Source organism: Macaca mulatta, chromosome 1, assembly GCF_049350105.2.
Source record: "Macaca mulatta isolate MMU2019108-1 chromosome 1, T2T-MMU8v2.0, whole genome shotgun sequence".
In the NCBI taxonomy this organism is placed as follows: Eukaryota; Metazoa; Chordata; class Mammalia; order Primates; family Cercopithecidae; genus Macaca; species Macaca mulatta.
Genome location: NC_133406.1, coordinates 215,630,511 through 215,648,329, shown reverse-complemented (window position 1 = coordinate 215,648,329; position 17,819 = coordinate 215,630,511). Strand labels below are relative to the sequence as shown.

Sequence of the window (17,819 nt, the reverse complement as noted above, 5' to 3'; positions counted from 1 at the left end):
CTCCAAATACCATCAACATATGAATTGAAGGATTAAGTCTCCAGCACATGAAATTTGGGGGACACATTCAAACCATCACATATATAATGTACAAAAACAGACAAGAACTGACTGATGCTGTTAGAAGTCAGGTTAGTGGTTATCCTAGAATGAGGCATGAAGAGGTTCTGGGTGTTGGTTATGTAGGGATATCAGAAGATTCATCAAATGGTACTTGTATGATATCTGTACTTTTCTGGATATAGCTTATACTATATAAGTTGGGGTTGTTTTTTGTTGTTTTTTAAGTAATAAGTGGCAGAATAAAGGATAAACCCAAATCTGCTGACTGCCACCCCACAACTCATACTATATGATGCTGTCTGGAAAAAGAAATGAATGAAGCAGAAATCCATCACCATGATAACAGTCTCCCTGCACGGGGTCTTCCCTGGCCAGACCTCACTCAACACACGTCCTCATAGCAGCCCTGTGAGTGAGCTATTAGTGTCCCTATTTCACAGAGGGCAAGTTCAGGTTAGGGAAGTGAACCAAGAATTCCAATGTTTTGTGGCTTGGAATGGGTGGCTCTTGGGATTCAAACTAGGCAGGCCTGTCCACAAAGCTTGGCCAGATGCTTCCCAGATTTCAGCATTTGAGGACAACATTCATGAATTTAGCCATATTGGCATTCCAGAGATGCTATTTAAATTTTTTTTCTCCAAATAGACTTATTTTTACATTTAAATAAATGAATTTAAAAGAAAATTGTGTTACTAGCTTAAAATGGAAGGGAAATGGGAGGTAGCTGTAAAAAGAGATATAATGAAAACAAAATGTTGCTAAAATCTCTCCCAGATATGGCAGCCTGAGGTTTTCTCTGCTATTCAAAAGAGTGGTTAACAACAGCTAGAAGGGTACAGAGATTCTCAGCCTAAGTGGGGACTTTCTTTTCTCCCTGATGTAATCAGAGGATTGAGAATTGAAAAATAATATCTGCACCGCATGATTCAATGCCATTTCAGTGTGCCTTCCCATCACTTAAAAATCCCACAGTTTGTGAGAAATGCTCCATCCTGGCTCTGATCACAGCATCTGACTCAATCACATATGCTCATCTGAATAGTAAATTGGGAAATATTGTTTGTGGAATTAATACAAAGTTAACTGACTTGCCCAATGCCACCAAGTAGCTAATCCACAGTTCCTATTAAGTGTTCTGACTTTGCCCTTAATCCTCTCTCCATCTTTCCATTACATAGAGATGTCCTCATACTGATGCAGCATCACTCATCATAGAGAAAGGGGCTATGTTCTGTTGCTAAATCTGCACAGCAACCCTGTGACACAGGTCTTATTTTCTCATTTTACAGATAGAAAACTGAGATTTAGAGAATTTGAGTACCATGACTAAGGCTGCAAGGCTGGCTTCACGCCTGGTGAAGCCCACACATTTTACTCTCAGCAGACCAAAGGCCTCTGGATGAGAGATCATCAGTCACTATGCCCTTCCCTTTGCCTGGGTCCTGCAAAGGCAAGAGGATAACTGCTTCTTGGTCCTCAACTCACTCACCCTGATGAGAGTTGACTTGCAGAGATGTGCTGGAGCCAGTTCCCATAGGCTCAGTGGGCTGATTGTTCTCATCTCTTCCCAAGTCCATGTGCAGTGATGTCTCCTTGACAGCTTGAACTCAGTCATGTGGGAAGCGTTTGTACCATAGAAATTGCAAGTATTACCAATCAAGGCTTTATCTTCTTGGAGAGCCAGTTGTTAAGTTAATCCTTTACCAGCAAACCACTGATTGGTTTTTTCTTTTTTGGCTATAGGTAAGCGGTTCTAAAACTTGAGCTTGCAAGAGAATACCTGTGAGGCTTGTTAAAACATGAACTGCTAGGTCCCACCCCCAGATTTCTGATTGGGTAGGTCTGAGGTGGGGCCACAGGTAGGGCTTGCATTTCTAACAAGCTTCCAGGTGACGCAGGCGCTGTGGAGAACCAATGCTTCCAGAGAACCACAGAATCATAGAATTGGGGATCTAGACAGCCCACAAGCAGAATTTAGCCACACAGTGTTACTAACAATCTTGAATTTTCCGCCAGTACTTGGGAGACCACATGCAAAACTCTAGATTTCAAGCTTCTCTTGAGAAGTCATTGGATCTGGCAACACTGAGCCTGGGTCCCTGCACTGTGATGGTGGGTGCGAGCTGAAGAGCTCCCTTCCTTCACGGGCTTTTTTTTTCTAACCTCCCCTGCCTGTTCTCTACAGGCATCCGAGTGGGACCTTGCTAGGTCAAGTCCTCATCTTACAGAGGGGAACTCTCAGGCCCAGAGGGAGGAAAGCTTCTGCTTAGAATTGCACAGTTATTAAGACAGTGGCAGACACATCACTGGAACCCATGACAGAGGCGCCTTGCTTCACACAGGTCATCCCCTCCTCACCCCAAACAAGGATGTCTCACCCACTGTTATGTGATCCCTATAATTTGGGGCTACGGTTGTCTCTGTATAAGGCATCCAAGAACCAGAAGGAACCCCAGCACCTCCATGATTTCTCTGAGACACCTCCAAACACATCAGCTCCTCATCACCTGCTTCAGCCATTTTTACAGCCAGGTTCCAACCCAGTGATCTTGGGCAGATAACTTCTCCTAAATATCATTTCTTAGAGTCTGAGAATACCTCAGTAGGCAGTTGTGAGAATTCAAGGAGAAAACGCATATAATGGTTTTTAGCCTAATGCTCAACACTTATAAAGCGGTCAATAACAGTAGTAAATGTTATCAGTGAATATGATTATCATCAGGCTATCAGTTCATCTTTAAAAATCCATCCCTATATTGCACCCAATTCACTTTTTCATTTTATATAAGCCATGTCCAGAAAATATTCACACAACATCCAGGAGGTAATGGCCAGGGCTCTGGTGTGTCAAACTGACCATTGCTGTCCACTGTCTAGGGGCCATAGGACCTCCCTCTGGTCTGGAGGCCCACATTCCCACCTCACAGTGAGACCTCAGCCAAGGTCCACCCCTCTGGGCCTCAGGGACGGGCTGTGCTTAGCATGTTCCTGCATTCGCTTATTAAATCCAGTAGCATCCCAACAGCCCTATGAGCGGAGACAGTATCATTATCTCCATTTACAATGGGGTGACTGAGGCCGAGAAAGGTTAAGCCGCATGCCCAGCTAGTACGCAGTGGGAGCAGGTCCACAGCAAAGCTCTGCATCATGACCTGAACCACAGTCTTAATTGGCTTGGGCCTATTTGACCTGCTCTGTCTTTGTGGGGTCTCAGATTTCGCGCCTTTGTTCTACACCTAGGCTGCTCTATTTGGAAAGAAGAGGTGGCCTGGAGAGGTGATAAATCTATCCAAGGTAGGGGCTGGGCAGAATTTCTGAATAAATCAGCCAACAAGCATTTACTGAAGCCAACTGAGCACCTGGCCCTGAATGCACACGCCCCAGCTAAGGACTCTGCGCACATTTCTTCCTGAGTTGGAGGGGAGTGTTACGGGGATGGCGGGTAAGCCCAGTGACCCACATGTTACTGCTGGCCCAGACGACACGAAGCGCCATCAGCACAATGTAGGTGATCTCTCCAAGCAGAGCCGGCAAGCCGAAGGTGTAGTGCACGCTGTGGCTCTCGTGAATCCCCAGCACTCGGTTAAAACACACCTGTGGACAAGTGTTAATATAAGCAGATTGGCAGGTGAGACCCACATTCCCTACCCACCCCTTTCACACACCCTTGGCATCTGGGGCCACCAAAGGGGGATGGGCACTAAGGCTCACCTCAAAGAAGCCCTTCTCAGATTGAATGTGCACTCACATCATCGGGGAGTTTGTTGAAATGAACAGTGGGCTTTAGTGGATGTGGAGTGGGGTCTAAGAGCATTTCTAACAAGGTCCCAGGTGATGCCAATGCTGCTGGTCCACGGGCCACACTTTCAGTAGCAAGGGTCCAGTGTAGGCACTATGCACAGTTTCAGCTGATAGTTCCTTGTGATGGGGGCTGCCCTGTGCACTGTGGGATGTTAAGCAGCATCCCTGGTCTCTCCCCACTAGCTGCCAGTAGTAGCCCCCACCCCACTATGTCAACCAAGAATGCCTCCAGACATTGTCAGATGTCCCCTGGGCGGTGACCGAGACCCACTGGTCTAGCCCAAATTTAAGCACCATTCCAAAGACAACACAGCTGGTTAGAAACAAAGCATGAGGCCACACCTCCAGATCCCCATTCAGTAATCCTTCCTCCCCATCACTCAGCCTCCCACACAGCCGTGAGCCAGCAGATGTGGACACAAATGCATATTCTATCAGGCTGGTTCCTTCCTTAGAATCCCCATTAGTCTTCAGAATAAAAATCCAGGTCGGGCGTGGTGGCTCAAGCCTGTAATCCCACCACTTTGGGAGGCCGAAGTGGGCGGATCACCTGAAGTTGGGAGTTCAAGACCAGCATGTCCAACATGGCAAAACCTTGTCTCTACTAAAACACAAAAAATTAGCTGGGCATGGTGGTGGACACCTGTAGTCCCAGCTACTTGGGAGGCTGAGGCAGGAGAATGGCGTGAACCCAGGAGGCGGAGCTTGCAGTGAGCCAAGATCGCACCACTGCACTTCAGCCTGGGCAACAGAGGGAGACACCATCTCAAAAAACAACAACAACAGCAAACACACACACACATACATACACACATGAAAATTAGCCAGGCGTGGTGTTGGGCACCTGTAATCCCAGCTACTCAGGAGGCTGAGGTAGGAGAATCACTTGAACCCAGGAGGTGGAGGCTTCAGTGAGCCAAGATTGTGCCACTTCTGCCTGGGTGACAGAACTAGACTCCATCTCAAAAAAAAAAAAAAAAAAAAAAAGAATAAAAATCCAGACTCCTCAACTAGCCCAGGAAGTGTGCCTGAGCACCTCCCATCTTTCAGGGATCTGGGTCCACCATGCTCCTGGGTGGACCCTATGCCTTTAGAATGTCTGTTTCCTGGTTGGGCCACACACTCTTCTTACCAATAACCTTTAATACACATTGTTCCTTCTGCCTGGAATACATTCCCCATGTCTCTCCCTGGCTAATACTACTTATCTGTCAACACTTGGCTGTCAACTGTTTCCTCTGCTCCGGGAAGCATTTCCGGACCCACCCCGGGCTAGCTTAGATGTGCCCTGCAACTGTTCTCACACTGTATTGTGTTTATCCATTTCCCTCACTAAACTATAGCTTGAAAAGCAGGATGAATGTTAAAACGTATGTGTTGAATGAAGGAATGATGAATGAATGAATATATGGATGAATGAGTGAATCATCTTTGAATAGTCCTGCCAGTGATGAAGTCAAGGAAGCAGGCTCAGGGAATGTGATGGGCACTGAGCCTGACGATAACTTGCTATGTGTTCTTTTTTCTGCCTTTCCTCCTTTCATTTCAGGGTTTCAAAGCCAGAGGAGATAAAAGAAATTTGCTCCCCTTGCAAAGATGAAAATCAGATTTGCCCTGGTTTTGGTCAAATCAAACTATTGATCAGTTTTTCCTTATTTATTTTATTTTATTTTTTAATGGCCTCCAGTTCCATCCACGTTGCTGCAAATGACAGGATTTCATTCTCTTTATGGCTAAATAATATTCCAATGTGTATATAAAACACTTTTTTTTTTTGAGACAGAGTCTTGCTCTGTCGTCCAGGCTGGAGTGCAGTGGCACGATGTCGGCTCACTGCAACCTCTGCCTCCCAGGTTCAAGTGATTCTCGCATCTCAGCCTCCCAAGTAGCTAAGATGACAGGTGCCCGCCACCATGCCTGGCTAATTTTTGTACTTTTAGTAGAGATGGGTTTCGCCATGTTGACCAGGCTGGTCTTGAACTCCCGACCTCAGGCGATCTGCCCGTCTCGGCCTCCCAAAGTGCTGGGATTACAGGCGTGAGCCACTGCGCCCGGCCAGTTTTTCCTAATTTCAGGTTGAAATGGACCCCCTGAATAATCACTGTTCATCAAAATCCAGCCTTCAAAAATATACTCCTTTTTCCACCATCAAGTCTTCAAACCCATGAAGATTTGTTGTCCCTAAATATTTAGGGACACACATTATAACCTTAGAGAAGCACATTATAACCAATTGGCTATAATGAGTTATTCTGGAATGATCAGGATTTGCTGAGTATTGAAGAAAGATCCATCCACTTAGAAGAAGAATTAAACAATCAGAAGTGGACACGACCTGGACGTCCGCCCAGCACCCTCTTCCGGGTGCTGCTCCTCTCACATCATCTACACGGTTCCCCAGCAGCAGCCACGTATGCACGATGTGCCCACCCCCAGCTGAAGACAGCATTATCCAAGTTAAACCAAAGAGCCCCTTCTCCAGAGAATTTGGGATTGGGGCCAAGAGATTCCACCAGGCTGCTTTCTTGAAGCAAAAACTACATCCCACCATGTGGGGTGGAAGAGGAGGAAGCAGGTCTATAGAGTAAGAATAAAGCAGATATTCAGGAAAAGCAAAGAAAGAAGTAAAACAGGGGCTTCTGGGCTCCCCACAACACTCCAGTCCCTGTCCTTGAGTTCTGTGACACCCCAGTAGCCTTATAACAAATTCTCCCCAATGCCCAAGCAAGCTCAAATGGGTTCTGTCACCTGCTCCCCAGCATCCTAACAAATGCACCACCGAGCCAGGGTGGATCCCTCACTAGGTGTTGAAGCCAACATGAGAATGCACCAACACCTGCCTAATGCAGCTGTGCACTGCATAGTGGCCCATCAGGTCCCAGCACCCTGCTGGCCTTCAGCCAAAGCAGAGGGGGTTAGTTGTCTAGTCTCTTACCGGCAGGCACTTGGCTCCCCCGATGGAGATCAGCCCAGCCACAAGACCTAGCACCATGGCAATCCAAGGAGAATGGATCACGTGACATGAGGCACTCAGAGCCACACCTCCTGCCAACGCTGCATTGTGCATATAAGTCTGCAAAGAAATAGCTTTGGGTAAAGAAAGCAAGGTAGAGAGAGAACACCATCTTGCTACAAGTGACCAGCACGCTGGGAACAAGGCAACCCTGTAACATCCTCCCTGCTTTGCTGATCCTGAAACCACCTCTCCCCTGTGTTGGAACTACATGTCCTTCATCAATGGACATGAGGGCCAGCACACTACTGCCTCTTAGGCCCAGGGCACAGTTACCTTGATTGTGCAGCATTTAGGGAATGAGCTGGGAAGTCCAGGTGCTCAGCATCCTGGCACCGATTGCACTTATTAGTGATGTGTCCCTGGGCAGTGGGAAGAATGGGTTTTTGTTTTATATTTTAGAGACAGGGTCTCGCTATGTTGCCTGGGCTGGTCTTGAATTCCTGGCCTCAACCAATCCTCCTGCCTCAGCCTCCCAAAATATTGGGATTACAGGTGTGAGCCACTGCACCTGGCCTAGAAGAATGGGGTTTTGGATGTACCTTCTTCATAAGGTTATTGTAAGGATTAAATGAGTTTCCACATATAAAGCTCTTAGCCCAGTGTCTGGCATAGAACATGAATAAATGCCCAGTAGACACAAATCATTGTTATTGTTTTTATTATTATTATTGGCTACGTGGTGCCTGTGCCACCCTGTATGACTGGGGCCAGTTCCAATAAGCTGGGCCTTGTTCCTGGGTCATAGCTCTGCTACGTCCTTCACTGCTCCAGAACCGGAGCCTTGCCTTGCTCTCATCTAACACCCTTAGCTCTCACCTAGGATTAACCTCTGGGCTTCCCTGAGCTGACACCCACTCCTGCCTTGCTGGATGTCTTAGACTTGCTGTCACCATGGAACTCATGGCCACTCACTTCCTCTTAGCACTGAATTCTGCTGTGAAGCTGTCATCTGTGGCCACATTCTTTCCACTCCAGCCCCTCCCACCCCAGCCCCACCACTGGTCTGTCCAGACTTCCCTCCAATACCACTGGCTGGACCCCCTGCCCCCATCATCACAAGAATCTGTTTTGTCTCCCCTCTCACCTATCTTTGCCCACAAGACTCACACACACCATTTCCTGTCTGTATTAACAGCAGCAGCTAATGTTTGCCTAGTACTTACTCCCGGTTAAGCACTTTACATGCACCATTTCTTAATTCCCACTTTACAGATGAAGCCATTGAGACTCAAAAGGTTGAAGTGGCTTGACCAGGGCCACATGGTTAGTGTCATATACTTCTCTACTTCTGATTCTGATGGTTCCATTCTTGAAATTTGTTGTGGGGAAGAGAGAGGCTGGCGATTTCTAGTCTAGTCTGTTGCTGCTGACTCTCGCTCACGGTGACTGGCTTTAGCAACTAGCAGAAACGAGGTTCAAACTCAGGTGTGTTTCATGTTAGCATGGATGGATTTAACCACTCCCCCCAGAAAGCCTTTGATCACTGGACAGTCTCCTGAGTCCCAGGCCCACTGTGACCACCCAGCGTTCTTCCTAGAGCTCCGCTGTAGAGGCAGACATGGCTCCACCACCTGGCATGCCCTCTCCCAACCCACGCTGGCCCTGGGGTGGGAAGGGGCATAAATACATTAGTCCTGTTAGACCCAAGTGCTGCCCAAGGGCAGCGCCCTCCTCACCATGTTGATCTTCCCTCGGGGGTGAGCCAAGGATGACACTGAGATGGCTGTAACTGCGCTGACTGCTAGAGCATAGTAGGTGCTGAACACGGCATTCTTCCTTTCGATTGGATTTAGCAGCAGAGCAGAGTTGAAAGTTGGCCAGAACATCCACAAGAAGAGGGTGCCTGGGGGCCAGAGAGGGTGGTTGGTGAGAACCATACTCCTGCTCCAAAGGTCTGAGCCTTGAGGGCTTTTGGATGAGAATTCTAGGGCTGGAGAGTCTCAGCCTTGTCACTTAGAGCTAGATGGGCAAGTCACATCTTCCTTCCAAGCTCTCAAGCTGATACCAGTTAACCATATTTTATAGACAAGGAAACAAAGGCCAAGAGGGTTGAAGTCTGCGTACCCCATGCTTCCTGAACCTGGTCTGTGATGGTCAAATGCTTATTTTTATTTATTTTTAATTGAGATGGAGTCTTGCTCTGTCACCCAGGCTGGAGTGCAGTGGCGCGATCTTGGCTCACTGCAACCTCTGCCGCCTGGATTCAAGAGATTCTCCTGCCTCAGCCTCCCAGGTAGCTGCTATTACAGGCGTGTGCCACCATGCCCAGCAAATTTGTTTGTATTTTTAGTAGAAACGGGGTTTCGCCCTGTTAGACAGGCTGGTCTCAAACTCCTGACCTCAGGCGATTCACCCGCCTTGGCCTCCCAAAGTGCTGGGATTACAGGCTTGAGCCACCGCACCTGGCCCAAATGCTTATTATTACTATTATTTTAATGAATGTGCTGCTTTAATTTGACCCCGTGGCCTGATAGTCCTTTGCCTATTATCAAGCTCACTGCCCGATTTTCTATAAGCCTCTCCCAGCAGTCTAAGTTCATCATTTTCACAGATTTTCAAAGTACAACATTATTACTATTCCCACCCTTGTTCCTTCACCCCTGGGCCCTACTTTCTTCACTTGTCCAATTCCCTCCTTTCAGTTGAGAACAAAGGATTTGGATAAACTTATTTAAACTCACACATAATGAGTGTCTCCTTTCTATTGGATATTAATGAAGAGAGGTCCCTAAAAGCAAATGCTTGATTCAAAGGTATGAATTTAGCAAACACTACTCAAAGAAATGAATCATGACGGAAGGGCTTCAGACACCAAGGGGAAGTTGGTAAAGGAGGGAGATTTTTCAGCCAGAGCCTTTTCTGAGCCATTCTGCTCAGCCCAAGTATTAGACCACTCACCCCACCTTGTCCTTACCCAGCATGGCAAACAAACTGGGGCTCGTTGTTGTCTGATATTTATCCTCTGTTCCCTTGAGTAGAGGCTTTGGCAGGCACCAGGCCACAGTCAGCCCAAAATAGGCTGCGAACACGTGGATGTGCATCATGTTCATGCCGTAGTCTATCTGCAATAAAACCCAGCAAGAGCAGTGAGTGTCGGCATCCTCTGCCCACGGGCGAGCCCTGACGGTCCTTGGAGAAAGTTCAGAGCTTCACTTAGGAGGTGTGACTTGAAGCCACGAGACTGGTGTTCAGAGCTTACCCAGCCCAACCCAGCAGGCTTTGCCCAGGCTGGAGTGCAATGGTGCGATCTCGGCTCACTGGAACCACCGGCTCCCAGGTTCACGCGATTCTCCTGCCTCAGCTTCCCTAGTAGCTGGGATTACAGGCATGTGCCACCATGCTGGGCTAATTTTGTATTTTTAGTAGAGATGGGCTTTCACCGTGTTTGCCAGGCTGGTCTTGAACTCCCGACCTCAGGCGATCCACCTGCCTCAGCCTCCCAAAATGTTGAGTTTACAGGTATGAGCCATTGCGCCCAGGCTTTTTTTTTTTTTTTTGAGACATAGTCTTGCACCATTGCCCATGCTGGAGTGCAGTGGTGTGGTCACAGCTCACTGCAGCCTCCAACTCCCAGCCTCAAGTGATCCTCCCACCTCAGCCTCCTGAGTAGCTGGGACTACAGGAATGCACAACCATGCCTGGCCAATTTTTAAATTTTGTGTAAAGATGAAATCTCCCTATGTTGCTCAGGCTGGTCTCGAACTCCTGACCTCAAGAGATCCTTCCCTTCCAAACTGCTGGGATTACAGGCAGGAGCCACCACACCCAGCGGCCCAGCCTATCAGTAGCTCTTATATACTTTTGACCAAGGTTCGCTTAGGTGTGCCAAAAACCCACAAAGACATGCACCTCACTGATTCCTACTTCTCAGCAGAATTTTAACTCTGCAGGGAGTGATGAGTGATATAAAATTTGCAACATGAAGTAGCCAGACTTCTTATAATACCAAACTAAAGTCTTTGGTACATTCTAGATATATTCTAATTTTGCATCACGACTATCACACTTTAGTAATGCTTAATAACTTAGTGGGCTACTGGTGAAGGCTGTCAGCTGTGCCTTCTAAAAATACCCAGAATTGGCAGGATTTTTAGCACCATTTCCCACTGACCCCATCTTGGTTTAAGCCACCATCACCACTACCCCAAATTGTTACAATAACCTCCTAACTGGTCTCCTCATTTCCACCCGTCTCCCTGTGGAGTGTTCTCCACACAGCAGGCAGAGTGACCCTGTTAAAATGCAAGTCAGGCTGGGTGTGGTGGCTCACACCTGTAATCCAAGCACTTTGGGAGGCTGAGGTGGGTGGATCACCTGAGGTCAGGAGTTCGAGACCAGTCTGGCCAACATGGCAAAACCCTGTCTCTACTAAAAATACAAAAATTAGCCGGGTGTGGTGACGCTTGCCTGTAATCTCAGCTACCTGGGAGGCTGAGGCAGGAGAGTCACTGGAGCCTGGGAGGCGGAGGCTGTAGTGAGTTGAGATCGCGCCACTGCACTCCAGCTTGGGCGACAGAGCGAGACTCTCTATCAAATAAATAAATAAAATAAAATGCAAGTCAGATCATGTTACTCCTTTTTTTTTTTTTTTTTTTTTTTTTTTTGAGACGGAGTCTTGCTCTGTGCCCCAGGCTGGAGTGCAGTAGCGCGATCTCGGCTCACTGCAAGCTCCGCCCCCCTGGGTTCACGCCATTCTCCTGCCTCAGCCTCCCGAGTAGCTGGGACTACAGGCGCCCGCCACCTCGCCCGGCTAGTTTATTTGTATTTTTAGTAGAGACGGGGTTTCACCGTGTTAGCCAGGATGGTCTCGATCTCCTGACCTCGTGATCCGCCCGTCTCAGCCTCCCAAAGTGCTGGGATTACAGGCTTGAGCCACCGCGCCCGGCCTATGTTACTCCTTTGCTCAGAAGCCTCCAGTGGCTCCCATGTCACTCAAAGTCAAGGTCCATGTTCTTGCCATGACCCTACAGGATCCACTCTCACCTGACCTCTCTAACATCACCTCCTATTGCACTCCTCCACTTGCTCTTCTATCATCCTCAAACCCACTAGTGTGTTTCCACTTTGGGTCATTCAGCTGCCTGAAATGCTGACCCCTAGCCAGGATGTAACAAAGGCAGGGTGAAGGGAGTAGTCCACCTGGGTGCAAGCAATCGGGGTGCCTTTTCTGTAGAGGGTGTCTAACAATTCTAAAGCCAACTAAAAAGTCTGTCTGTTTTCTATTTACTTATTTTTTTTTTGAGACAAAGTCTCGCTCAGTCACCCAGGTTGGGATGCAGTGGCACGATCTCGGCTCACTGCAACCTCCACCCCCTGGGTTCAAGCGATTCTCCTGCTTCAGCCTCCCAAGCAGCTGGGATTACAGGCGCCCACCACCACACCCAGCTAATTTTTGTATTTTTAGTAGAGACGGGGTTTCACCATGTTCCCCAGGCTAGTCTCTAACTCCTGACCTCAAGTTATCCATCCGCCTTGGCCTCCCAAAGTGCTGGGATTACAGGCATGAGCCACTGCACCTAGCCTCCTTTTTTTTTTTTTTTTTTTTTATCACCATGTGCTGACAATTCTAAACAGCGTGGGTGACAAAACAGCCCTCCCAGCATCCTGCCATTGTTCTGCCGCTGTTCTCAGGTGCCCATGTGGCTTGTGCACTCGCTACCTTCAGGTCTGTACTAAAAAAAATCACCCCCTTGATGAGATGAAGCTGCCCCTGGCCACCCTCTCTCACAGTTATTCTCTCTCCTCAACTTTTCGTGTTTCCTTCCTCCATTTCATTATTCTCTGTGGTACTTACCACTCTCTAACATGCTATATCTTTTGTCCATTTTATTGCTTATTGGCAGTCTTTCCTTCTGGAACAGACGTTCCATGAGAGTTGTATTTTCCACTGCCACAAGAGTGCCTGGCATATATAAATACTAAATAAATATTTGTGAAGTGAACAAATGATGGTAAAAAGCCCTCAGTCATACACAAAGAGGAAAGTCTATGTAATTCCCTGATAAGAACTGAAAAGCAGGCGTTTTTCATCTCTTTGAGCTCCACCAGGAAGGAGTTCAGGAAGAACACTTGGGGATTCTTGGTCTGGTATATTCATTTCTTAAGCTGCCTGCACTGAAATGACTCTGGTCCCTGGCTCTGGTTCCCCTGAGCCCTCCTGCTGAAGAAACCCAGGCTGAATTGAAGTTTTGAGGAAAATAAACACCCAAAATCAGTGCTAAGCCCTCCTCTACACCAGTTAAGTTAGCAAGTCAAAGCTGCAGAGAAGAGAGGAGATGATGTTATATCAATGCAGTCTTTTAAAGCAATCGTTATGAAGACTGCAACAAAGCAGGAAGAGGTTCGGGCTCACAGGGAGTGTTCCACCTCTGAAATTTACCCCTCTTCTTGACAGCCATGTTTTCACTGTGTGAACCATCTCCCATGCCAGCTGCAGCTGGTCGGACCAGAGTGGAAAAATAACCCAGGAGACTGATCCGATTCTCTCTCCCTGGACTGCAGAATGGAGACTAACTGAGAGAAAAGAGTTGTTTTCTGCAGGATCTGGGACAGAGAAATGCAGGAACAAGTGGAGGTGGGTGGGTGGGTGGAGGGGACACGTTTTTCGCTCAAGAGAAAGCTGGTGTACAGAGACATTAGATGTACAGAGAGAAACAGAGCCAAAAGATGGAGAGCACAGACTACCTGGGATCTCAGCGGCTTCTCATAGCCAGTTCCAGTGCCCTCCTGAGTCTGGCAGCACCTCCTGCCCTTGGAGGTTCTTTTTGTTTGTTTGTTTTTTAAAATTATCCATACTACACAGACATACCTTTATGGTTCTTATACTGAATTCTCTCCATTCTTCCTAAGAAAGCTCTGGTTACATTTTCTTCCTGGGAATCAGGGAGTTCTCATTAATCCTTACATTAAGCAGAGAGAAAAAGCAGAAAATGGAAGTGTGCAAACCAGAATCCAGGAGCCCATGGTGATATAAACAAATACAGAGATGAGTGGATGAACAGAGAAGTGAAAACTTTTCCTTACAGAAGAATGCCCACTATTGAAGGGAAGATGGAATTAGAAAACCAACATTGGCAATTATTATAGTACTAATTTATTCAGGGAAGAATCAATGAACACTAAAATCAGTGGGTGAAAGTTGGATGATAAACAGGATTCCTATAGGAAATTATCTCCTCACAAGATGTTTATTAATTACAAAGGAGAAAATAGTAACTTTGCAGTGGAAGATCCTGGCAGGTACCATCTTAACCCAATGATCACAGTTAACACACCTAGTAATGGGGCAAATTGACAGTCTGTCTTCTGATATGATATACTAAGAAGGGCGCACACGGCTTCTGTTGAATTCCTACCAAAAATGCATACCCATCATCTAATCATGAGGGATGGCAGACAAACCCACATTCTACAAAATAACTGGCTCAAAACTTCAACATATGTCAAGGTCATGAAAGATAAAGAAAGATGAAGAAACTGTTCCAGATTGATGGAGTTTAATAAGACATGAGAACTAAATGCAAGATGTAACCCTCAACCACAAAATATACATATATATTTTTCTAGAAAGGATATTATTAAGACAATTGGTGAAATTAGAATAAGGTAATCATAATGTATCAATGTCAACTTCTCATTTTTGTTAACTGAACTATGGTTATGTAAGAGAATGTCCCTGTGTTTTAGGAAATTGTATTAGTCTGTTTTTACACGCTATAAAGATACTTCCTGAGACTGGGTAATTTGTAAACAAAAGAGGCTTAATTGACTCACAGTTTGGCATGGCTGGGGAGGCCTTGGGAAACTTATAATCACGTGGAAGGTGAAGGGGAAGCAAGGCACATCTTACATGGTGGCAGGTGAGAGAGAGAGAGGAAGAGAGAGAAGAAGTGCCACACTTTCAAACCATCAGCTCTCCTGAAAACCCACTCACTATCACAAGAACAGCATGGGGGAACCACCTCTGTGATCCAGTCACCTCCCATGAGGCCTGGCCCTCAACATGTGGGGATTACAATTCGAGATGAGATTTGGTAGGGGATATAGAACCAAACCCCATCAGAAATATACACTGAGGCTGGTTATGGTGGCTCACACCTGTAATCTCAACACTTTGGGAGGCTGAGACAGGTGGATCAACTGAGGCCAGAAGCTCAAGACCAGCCTGGCCAATATGGTGAAACCCCATCTCTACTAAAAACACAAAAATTATCTAAGCATGGTGGCACATGCCTCTAATCCCAGCTACTCGGGAGGCTGAGGCACCAGAATTGCTTGAACCCAGGAAGCGGACATTGCAGTGAGCTGAGATCACACCACTGCACTCCAGCCTGGGTGATGGAGCAAGACTCTGTCTCAAAAAAAAAAAAAAAAAAAAAAAGTAATATACACTGTAGTATTTAGGGGTTAAAGTCACATACACAAATGAAGACAACTAAAAATTAATAAATACAAACTTCCAGGTTGGGCGCAGTGGCTCATACCTCTAATCCCAGCACATTGGGAGGCCAAGGCGGGTGGATCACCTGAGGTCAGGAGTTTGAGACCAGCCTGGCCAACATAGCGAAACCCCGTCTCTGCTAAAAATACAAAAGTGAGCCAGGCGTGGTGGTTTCCGCCTATAATCCGAGCTACTTGGGAAGCTGAGACAGGAGAATCACTTGAACCTGGGAGGCAGAGGTTGCAGTGAGCCGAGATTACACCATTGCACTCCAACCTGGGTGACAAGAGCGAAACTCTGTCTCAAAACAAAAACAAAAACAAAAACAAAAACCTTTCCATATTCCCTCCAAGATCATTGTTCTCTTTTCCACCCCAAACATCCCCAGCTCCCTTGAAGAAGATGCCATCACACTGTCCCTTCCTTGCTGTGGTCTAAGTCTCCTGGCCGCCTCTTGGTCCCTGATGATGTCAGCTCCTGCCCTTTAGCCTTTCTCTCCATCGTTCTTCCCAGAAATTATCTTAGTCCACCCAACTCCTTCCCTCTCGGTTCCTTGACCGCTCGCCTATCTTTCCCTACTTTACACTTCTGCCACCCACTGTCAAGCCTTAGACCTTGTCATTACCAGTAACTGTGTTGCCTCCGTAGCCTCAGTTTCAGGCATTGTACCTGATAACCACCACCACCTCCTATCTGTCCAGCTCACTTCCTTAAATTGCCTCCCTTCAACAGTTCCAATCAATGGGGCCTGAGAGCAATGGTGATGATGAAAATAACAGCACTGCCACAACACTTACCCCATGCCAGGCACTGTTCTAAACGCTTTAGAACAGTGTTCAAAATTGAACACGTGTTCGCTCACTTGTTCAATCCTCACAACAGCCCTAGGAAGTAGTATTATTCTTATCCCCATTCTATAGATAGGGAAACTGAGGCACAGAGAGGTCAACTAAGGGGCCCATATGGATTCAGCTAGTGTGGGTTGAGCTGAGATTTGTACCCAGGCTGCCTGGCTGGGCTCCCCCATTTTCACTCTCTCTCCTTTCTTAACCAGCTTAGATTTCGTGGGCTACTGTTATGCTTCCTCCTTTGCAAACAGCCCCATCTCTGGTCTCCCTTGGGCTTTGGGCTCACTCTGGGCAGCACCCCAGGCTGGGCAAGTTCAACTCTGCTTCTTCCACACCTGCCTGGAGCAGCTGCACACAGCCCTGGTCACTGACGCACTTTCCACCAATTACAAGCCCTAGGGACCCTGGTGCCAGCCTGCAGTCCCGCTGCACCCCTCCAGTCCTCTCACTCTCTTCTACTCCCACAGATGACCATACCACACTTTCCCTCTCCACAAACCCCATCCCTACTTCCCACCCTCACATGAGGCTGATGACGGTGCCTCTCGTTTCTCTGTGAAAATACAAGTAATTAGTAAGGAATTTTCTCTTCTCCCTGCAGGAGACTGAACCTGTGGCACCCACCACCAAATCTGCCAGTCTATTCACAGTCCCTGCCATTTCTCTCGTTAAGATGAACTATCCCTGCATCAGCCTAAAGGCACAAAATCCTACTCCCGCTTTCCAACTCAAAGGCTTGACTCTTACAATTCATCTCTCTTCTGTTTCATCAGAGTTTTCTTCTCTCTATCAGATTATTGCCCTCCCACTTCTTCTCCATTTCTCTGTTCCCCTTTATAGCAAAGTCCTTGGCAGGGCTGCTTCTGCATGCTGTCTTCACTTTCTCATCTCCTGCTCTTGAATCAGTCAAGCCAGGCTTTTGCCTTCATCCTCCTTTAAAACCACGCATGCCAAGATCTCCTTGCCAAATCCAATGGCTACTTCTCAGCCTCCATCCTACTTGACCTCTCAGCAGCACTCAACCCACCTGAGGCCCTCTCTTTCCTTGCCTTCTAGGACCTCACCCTCTCCTGGGCTTCCTCCTGCCTCTCCAAGCACAATTCTGTCTCCTTTGCTGGCTCCTCCACATGTCCCCACTCCAAAATGCCGGGTGTTCTAGCACTCAGTTCTCAGACTTCTTCCCATCTCTCTTTATCCTCACTCCTGAGTGATTTCCTTGGGTCTCATGGCTTTAAATACCATCTGTAGGCCGGGCGCGGTGGCTCAAGCCTGTAATCCCAGCATTTTGGGAGGCCAAGGCGGGTGGATCACGAGGTCAGGCGATCGAGACCATCCTGGCTAACACAGTGAAACCCCGTCTCTACTAAAAAATACAAAAAATTAGCCGGGCGATGTGGCGGGCGCCTGTAGTCCCAGTTACTCGGGAGGCTGAGGCAGGAGAATGGCGTAAACCCGGGAGGTGGAGCTTGCAGTGAGCTGAGATCCGGCTACTGCACTCCAGCCTGGGCGACAGAGCGAGACTCCATCTCAAAAAAAAAAAAAAAAAAAAATACCATCTGTATCGTAACAACTCCCAAATTTGTATCCCTAGCCCCAACCTTTCCACTAAGCTTCAGACCTGTACATTTCCATTCAGTGTCTCCACTGGGAT

The 17,819-nt window shown here is 47.3% G+C and overlaps 1 protein-coding gene across 12 annotated transcripts in view; it reads right to left on the bottom strand.

Annotated features, from left to right (window-relative positions):
• Positions 1 to 17,819, bottom strand: part of RHCE (Rh blood group, CcEe antigens) — a 67,665-nt gene that overhangs the window by 21,072 nt on the left and 28,774 nt on the right. For 8 of the 12 annotated variants that reach the window (XR_013415106.1, XM_015131109.3, XM_077996671.1 and 5 more), the window contains 4 exon segments: positions 9,795 to 9,942; positions 8,557 to 8,723; positions 6,800 to 6,937; positions 3,524 to 3,657 (listed from right to left, as the gene is read on the bottom strand). Coding sequence is in view for 11 of the 12 variants with exons in the window: in XM_015131109.3 (XP_014986595.3) it covers positions 3,524 to 3,657; positions 6,800 to 6,937; positions 8,557 to 8,723; positions 9,795 to 9,942 (587 nt within the window). In the remaining variant the exon portion in view is untranslated. 12 annotated transcript variants of the gene reach the window in all.